Genomic DNA, 7,633 nt, shown 5'->3' on the forward strand with positions numbered 1-7,633 from the left:
GTGGCCAAAATTTTACTGTGCTGTTCACCTTGACCGCCATCGCAGAATTAATGGGATACCCTGCCACGCTGCCGTGTTATCGGCCATCGGCACATTCATGCAGCCAAGACGCAACCACAGAAACACAACCTCCGAATTAGGGAGGTCGATGCAATGGCACGTTGTAGCCCCTCGTTCCGCCCATGCCGGCGTCACTTGATGCTTCGCACGATCGCCTGCCACATCATGCCTGGGACCGTCGCTATGGATTGCCCCGCTCCAGGAAGACGCGGCAATCCATCAAAACAAGCTTCCATGTGTCCTTTAAATACTTCTGGTGCCCGTTCAATTTCGTCCAACCCGTCGTCTGCCGGATTGTCGCTTGAACAGACGAACGCCCACCATGAAGCCTTCGCTGCCTCTGTATCCCCTCGCGGGGCTGGGCGGTCTCGTGGCGGGACAGATGAAGCCACTCGTGAGCTCGGTACGGCATCCTGCCATTGACTTTCCTGTTCGACAGCACCTAACCACTACTAACGCAAATACAGGAGGCCCTTCGGAATCTCTTGACCGCCGACGCGCTCATGAGCAAGGCCCAGATCCTCGAGGACCATGCCTACTCCACCCCACAGCGGAATCGTGTCGTCGGCTCGCCCGGCCTGGAGGCGTCCTTAAAGTACATCAAGGACACCGTCACCGCACTGGACTACTACGACGTGACGACCCAAGAGTTCACGGTCCTGGGTGCAGGTGAAGCCTCTCTCTCCATCGCCGGCACAAAATACGACTCGCTGGTTTTCGGGGGCTCGCCCAAAGGAGCGGCGAGCGCAAAACTGGTGGCTGTGGCCGACCTCGGGTGCAATGCTGTAGGTTTATCATCCCCGGATATCCGGCCCAGAGGAGTGATGATATTGCAGCAAGTGTCTGACCGTCACTCTTCCAGACCGACTTCCCCGCAGCCGTCAAGGGGGCAGTTGCCCTGATCTCGCGCGGCACCTGCGCCTTTGCCATCAAGGCAAGCAATGCCGCTGCCGCCGGCGCAGTGGCCGCCATCATCTATAACAATAACCCCGCCGAAGGCCCCGCTTCGGGCGGGATGGGGACCGGCTCCTTCGTGCCGACCGTGGGCATCACCCAAGCGGCAGGCCAGGCGCTGGTCGCCGAGCTGCAAAAGGGCACCGCGCTGACGGCAGACGTGGGCGTCACCATCACCGAGACCAAGACGTACAACGTCATCGCCCAGACCAGGGGTGGCGACCCCGAAAACGTCCTCCAGCTCGGCGCCCACGTGGACTCGGTCGAGGTCAACCCGGGCGTCAATGACGACGGCTCCGGCACCCTGAGCATCCTCGAGGTGGCGATACAGCTCGCCAAGTTCTCCGTAAACAATGCAGTCCGCTTCAGCTGGTGGTCGGCCGAGGAGGCCGGGCTGGTTGGCTCGACCGAGTACGTCAAGTCGCTGAGCCAGGCCGAGCGCGACAAGGTCCGGCTCTACCTCAACTTCGACATGGTCGCGTCTGTCAACTGGTTCTACGCCATCTACGCGTCCAACGGCACCGGGTTCGAAGGTCGCACGCCGCCTCCGGGCGTGGTCGAGGCCGAGAAGATGTTTCAGGAGTATTTTGTGGACGTCGCGGGCCTCAACTACACGTCGTTTGACCTGCGAAAGGCCAGCGACCACGGCCCCTTCATCGACGCTCGCATCCCCACCGGCGGCTTGTTCACAGGTGGGTCGGAGCTCAAAACTCCCGAGCAGGTCGCCATGTTCGGCGGAACCGTGGGCGCGCCCTCCGACCCCGAGAACCACAAGGCGGGCGACAATGGTAGGTCTGCCTCGATTTTGCTTGTCCTCAGTGCCTGCTGTGGCTGACCCTCGATGTTTAGTGACCAATATCCATCCTGAACCCTTTCTCCAAGTGACGAAAGCTATTGCACATGCCGTGTCGCTCTACGGCCAAAGCTTCGACAGCTTGCCGCAAAGGGTATCTGGCCATTTATGAAAGCGTTTAGCGCGTCCCTCGGTGTCAATCGCAAGGTAAATGAAGAATCAAGAATAAACCAAGGGAAATAGTTAGGGAATAAATCCAATAGCATATCCACAGGAGGACAACTTCGTCCACGAGCAACCCTCATCGTCGCCCTTTCCTCCACTCAATCACCTCGGTAATGAGGTTCCTCCTTCTTAAAACTCAGCCCTTCTCGCTGTGGAGCTTCATGGGGCAACCGCTCAAAGAAGAGCTGCCGACCGTTCCCGTGGAGAACAACAGGTCGAACCGAGACACGCTACCTGGCAATCTGAAGTTAATCTCAAGGTTGAAAACACCATCCACGGCGATCTGCCTGACTTCTTCCTCCGTAAGGCGCCAGCTGGTAACGCGTAAGGGGTTGACTGGGTCATCCAGCCGAAACTGCGGGTCTCCACGGGATTGAATGAGCCGCCCGAACGCTCTCATCGAGGCAGATCTCTCGATAAAGCGACATCGGATGTGCCCTGGAGGGTGGCTGGTCAGCACAGCCTCCCACAGAGAGCTGGGTTCATGCTGTGCATATTTACCGACCTTTAAAGATGTGTTCGCCTTTGACATTATCCCATCCGCTCCTTCCCACCAGTTCGAAGTAGAACGTGGTGGCGATCAGGCGGGCGACGATTGCAGCAATCTACATCCTGCACTCTGGCGCAGCTAGGTATTCCCTTGTCGAAGCTTCCGTGGCGCCCTCCTTCACGGCTGCGACATCGTCAAACTCTGGAACGCCTGAGGTAAACTCGGGGTTGAGGCGGAAGTATCTCCTCGGGTATATCGTATCCCAGTTGATGCCAGGTGAGCGACTATTCCAGCCAAACTCGGCATCTAGGCCCTTTGTCATGAACCACTTCAGCAGCTTGAACATACCCCGGAAGTGGGCCCAGGGGAGTTTGTACTCGGAAATATCCTCGTCACTTGCGGGGGCGCGCCCAGTCCCGACGGAGAGCAGCATGTCCATGTTTGCCGCCTCTTCCGAGTCCATAGACAGGCGCGCACGTTCGAATATGGCGATCAAGAACGGGTTGTTGGCGGCCAGGGCTCCGTCCCAAAAGAACCACCCGTGCTTCTTTCGGAACGAGTTGAAGTATTTGGTGGCTGCCGACGTGACTCTAGCAGCCTCCCAGACCGCGAAGTCTCCAAGAGGGTTGTTTGGGCCTGGCACGAGGAAGGGGTGGGCTGTAGTCAAACAGGGGTGTTCAAGGTCAATAGTTGGCCGGATTTGCGTGCGCACACTAGCATAGGTATCGAATAGCTGCGAAGAAGCCTGGAGGATTCGACTTACGCCAAGATCCGTCTGAGGACGCATGATAGTTGCGAGTATCGCACACTTGCGCCTCGTTTGCTCGACAGCGGTAACGAAAACCTTCGGCGAAACAACAAGGTCCAGATCGCAATTATGTGTCTAGCCATGGCAAAATATTATAGATGGACATTATTAATTAGCCTTTTTTTTACTTTCGACTGCAACGCCGGATGCAGTATGACAACATACCCTGGCACCAGACAGTAGCTGGTTACCAAGTGCGCTTTGGAGCTGATCCTGGAGGGCACCCGTGTCATATAATCTGGCGTGGGGTTCCGAATTAGCTCAAGCAAAAAAGGGGTTCGTTTGGAGGTTCCAGAAATATGCTGTGGATTGCATAACGTGGAAGCATAACAAAAATAACAATCATCCCCGGCCCCTATGCTGAAGAAAATGCACGATTGTTCAGTAACACATACGAGATCTCTAGAACTTGTGTGTAGTGCGGCCTCAAAGTGCCAAGACCGAAGTCGACGCCGATGCTAGTGCTGGAGATAAGAACCCAAAGGACCCATTTGGGCCATTACCCAAAAAAGGACTAATGGGTCTTTTTTTGGGTAATGGGTCCAAAATCTGGGTAATTTTTGGGTCGGGTTTTTTGGGTTTTGGGTAATTTTTAAGTCCAAATAAAAAAATTAAGTCCAAAACGTTATTACTTTTGTTATTACCTTTTTATTTTTACTTTTACAAATAATTATAGTAAAAAAAAAAAAAAAGCACGGGCCTTTTGTTAATTTGGGTACCCATTGGGGACCCAAATTAACCCAAAGTGCCAAGGACCCGTAAACGGGTCCCCGTTTGGGTTTTTGGGTTCAAGCCGGACCCAAAACCCACGGGTCCAAATGGGGACCCGTTTGTGGGTAATCGCCAGCCTTAGCTGGAGACGCCTAGGACGGGGATGGTGATGTTAACGCCGAGGGGTTTGAAGGCCTTGAAGCATAGTTTCTTGAACAGGTCGAGTTCCTCTTGGGGCTGCCTGTTTGTCAAGGCCAGATCCAGCGCGATGATGCCGCGCGTGCTGGTCCCCCCAATGAGATCAAAATATCTCTGTACTGGCAACTCACCGCCCATCGACCTTGTCAGCTCAGCCAATATAACGAGCTCCACTAGCCCCCGGACACCACCCCCGTCGAGAGTGAGTATGCGACGGCCGACGTGGTTGGGAAGTATCAAGACGCGGAAGGCGGGGAATGCTTTGGGGGACTTATGTAGGTCGCAGTTCTTGATCTCTGTGACTCTCGAGTCGCCGGCAAACTGGTCGCCCGCTGACGGAATGCGGGTTTTGCATATTCTGTGCCCGCAGGGCAGAGTCTCGTGCGAGGCATACCCCATGCACCAAACGCAGCTGAAGGGCTCCGATTTTTCGGGATGCGGAACGACTTTGAACAGTTCGCGCACGTGCTCTCGATGCAAGGTCTCGATACTGCCGCGCCTGGAGCTTGCGTCGACATTGCCGATCTGATGCAGGATGTCCTTCCAATGCTCCCTCAGTTTTGGGAGGAAAAGGTCCCGAATGGAGTCTGCAAGGAGCGACATCCAGCCACCGATCCCTATGCTCGCTCCCCGGGCGTTCTGGTGCTTCTCGCCATGGCCCAGCCGCTTATTGACACACGAAATATTCTTGTCGTTCAAACTCGCAGGGGCAGCAAGTGTCAAGAAACTTGTCCAAGGCTCGCGCAACCCAGTCCTCGTACGTAGTCTCGCCTCCTTCTCTATGTCCAGAGGCCATGGCGTCGAGCGGACGGGTCGGGTAGCTATTCGTTCTGAAGATATGGACAGTGATTGCTGAAGCTATCGACGGTGTGGCCGTGGCGACGAAGGCTGCAGCCTTCGTGTCATGTTAGGGCTTTGGGCCGTCCGCTGTGTTCCATGCATTGGCATGATGCTGTTGTACCGAATGCATGAGAGTGTAAAAGTTGTTTGCCATGATGGTCGGTAGCCTGATCAGCGAGATGAGGCTCTGGACAAAATCGAAAGGGGCGTCCGGGTGTTCGCTATAGTGGTCAAAAAGCGCGTGGAAAAGGGCTCCTTGTTCACCAGATGTGAGCTGCAAACATGCCCTTGCTTTGAGGGTCTGTGTTGCCGCAGCTGCCCCTGAGATCATTTCGTAAAGCTTTTCGAGCTGGATGATGAAACGGTCGTGACTGGTGGACATGGCGGAAGCTTGATGAATCTAACGGAGGCGTATGAGAAGTTCAGGAGCTCCTCCAATGTGTTGATCTTCTGACCAAGGCCGTCAAGTCGCTGTCGCTCCTCCCTAATCACCTTGTTGCTGTCCAGAGATCTACTCTGTTCGTGGAAGATCTTGGCTGTTTTGGCGGCAGGGTCCCAGTCGCCGTCTGTGGTTGACCGGTTAAGGACAATAATGAGGTGCGGCAGGATGGCTCGGTTGACAGCAGCCTTCTGGGAGCTTTGGGCCCATTGAAGCATGCTAGCAATGTCTTCCTCCAGCGATTTGACAGAAGTAGCATCGATGGCGTGAACGAAGACATCTGCCATGTTATACAACAGCTTCGGGTAAAGGCCCGCCACGGCAGCTTGCCGGCCTTCCTGGATTCCAGGATAGCTCAAAGACCGGATGGTGCGTCCGAGAGCCCTGATGCTGCTCTGGCCCCGTTCTTTTGCTTGTCGGAGAGCCGCTGGGTCCGACTCGCCGGCATGAAACCCCTCGCAGTCTGCGAAGAGGAGTGGCCGGCGTTTGTCGGTGGGAATGGGGTCGCAACAAAGATGGATGTCTGTCGATGTCGCAACGGAGCCTTCCTTGATGCCAATGACGGGAATCATCTGCTCCTCCGGTTGCTGTTTCCCGCCCAAGCGATTGGCGCGATCCCAGGGGTGCATCATGAGGAGATTGATGAGGGCACTCTTGCCGGCGCCCGAGTTTCCCGTGAAAGATGCCAGCATGGGGTAACAGTCAGTGTCCGGCGGCAGGGAATGTCGTTGTCGGTGTTCGTCGACAGCTTGAGGGTACCGCTGATGGTCGAGGAACTCGAAGCCCCCATTCTCGGCTTCGGCGACAGCGAGCCAAAGTGCCTCGCTCTCGGTAGTGTACTGGGCGTTGCGGGTCGTATCATCTTTGGGGTCTAGCAGCCCTTCCAGCCACTCTCTAGTGCTTGTCAGCCATCAGATTCGAGACTTCAGGTGGACTTGGCCTGGTACACAAACCGGTAGATGCGTTCGTCGGTCGCGATCATCTGACGACTTGAGTCATTTTTCCGATGCGCGTTGATCACGTTGCGGCAGGCGTCGCAATAAAACGAGCTACACTTGCTGCAATAGAATGTGCTTGGAGCGTGTTCACACTCCCCGCATACCGGAGCATTGCTTGATGTTTGCGCCATCCCGTTGGTGGTGCAGTCAGCCTGAGCCGAGCTGGTGTTCTTGATGGTTTCAAGGCATATGTACCCAGAAACCCAGAAACAAGTGCAAAGGCTGTTCTGGAATGGAGCGAGATAATGGGGGCGCTTGTCTTCGCGAAGTCCGGTGATAAAGACTGGTTCGTGCTAGAATCGGATCAAGACGCCAACCTAGGAAGAATAATCCAAGCCAGGCTGAGAAAACGTTGGGCCGGGCTGCATAAGGTCTAGCTGGGCATACCTACCTAGCTGAAACGAAAGGGCCGAAAGCGATGTTTTCGTGGCCAATAATAACAAGTAATACAAGCCTTCTTTATGTTTCCTGCCCAAGGCGCGTCACCTCCGCTTCTCAGAAGAGCGGTTTACCGTCTTCAGCATCCTGCGTCGACCTGAGCCTTGGGAACTCTTCGTCCCCCCTCCCGCTCTCTGGACCCCGTTGCCTGTTAACAGCGGATGGAAATAAGTCATTGGTAGTCGCGGTTGAAGATATAACCCCTATTGGTGTCAAGTATAGGGCATTATTGGGGGTGTAAGGAACTGGGGTACACCACAAATAGGCCTGGCGCTGTGGGTAGAGGACATGAGATCGATTCCCGCCGACTCCAATGCTTGACCAGCGGGCTTCTGGTCATCACACCTCGAGCTTGAGCCACAACTTGAGCTATCAGATTCGTGCCCGACTGCCTGAGGTAGCGAGAACGTGCATACCGCCTGTGGTGCTGGGTCTCTGCCTGCAGGTCAGCCCCCAAATTATTGGGTAGGTAGGTAGGCTGCGACTTGTTGGCGGCAAACACTGATGCCGCCGAATTGGCAAGGCCAAGGGAACTGCTATTACCGCTCGAAATGACTAGATGTACAATGGAGTCTCCGCATGGTAGGAACGAACCACCCCGCATCGTAATTCTCGTGGCGAGACGCCCACTCCGGATCGGCGGACTGCGCCATATCGCAGGCCCCCCCCCCCCCCCCCC

At 55.5% G+C, this 7,633-nt stretch overlaps 2 protein-coding genes across 2 annotated transcripts; one reads left to right on the forward strand and one right to left on the reverse strand.

The window, feature by feature from the left end:
• Positions 1–282: 282 nt before the first annotated feature.
• On the forward strand, positions 283–2,166 carry GGTG_02348 (aminopeptidase Y). Its single transcript, XM_009220120.1, has 4 exons — positions 283–463; positions 528–845; positions 923–1,802; positions 1,864–2,166. The coding sequence occupies exons 1-4, from the start codon at positions 383–385 to the stop codon at positions 1,977–1,979; spliced, it is 1,395 nt and encodes a 464-aa protein (XP_009218384.1). The 5' UTR covers positions 283–382; the 3' UTR covers positions 1,980–2,166.
• Positions 2,167–2,637: 471 nt separating this feature from the next.
• Positions 2,638–6,628, reverse strand: GGTG_02349 (hypothetical protein; the record flags this gene model as incomplete). The annotated part of the gene is made up of 6 exons (XM_009220121.1): positions 2,638–3,405; positions 3,496–3,568; positions 3,975–3,987; positions 4,371–5,060; positions 5,460–6,412; positions 6,621–6,628. The coding sequence occupies 6 exons, from the start codon at positions 6,626–6,628 to the stop codon at positions 2,638–2,640; spliced, it is 2,505 nt and encodes an 834-aa protein (XP_009218385.1).
• Positions 6,629–7,633: the final 1,005 nt, after the last annotated feature.

This window comes from Gaeumannomyces tritici (assembly GCF_000145635.1).
Source record: "Gaeumannomyces tritici R3-111a-1 unplaced genomic scaffold supercont2.1, whole genome shotgun sequence".
Lineage (NCBI taxonomy): Eukaryota > Fungi > Ascomycota > Sordariomycetes > Magnaporthales > Magnaporthaceae > Gaeumannomyces > Gaeumannomyces tritici.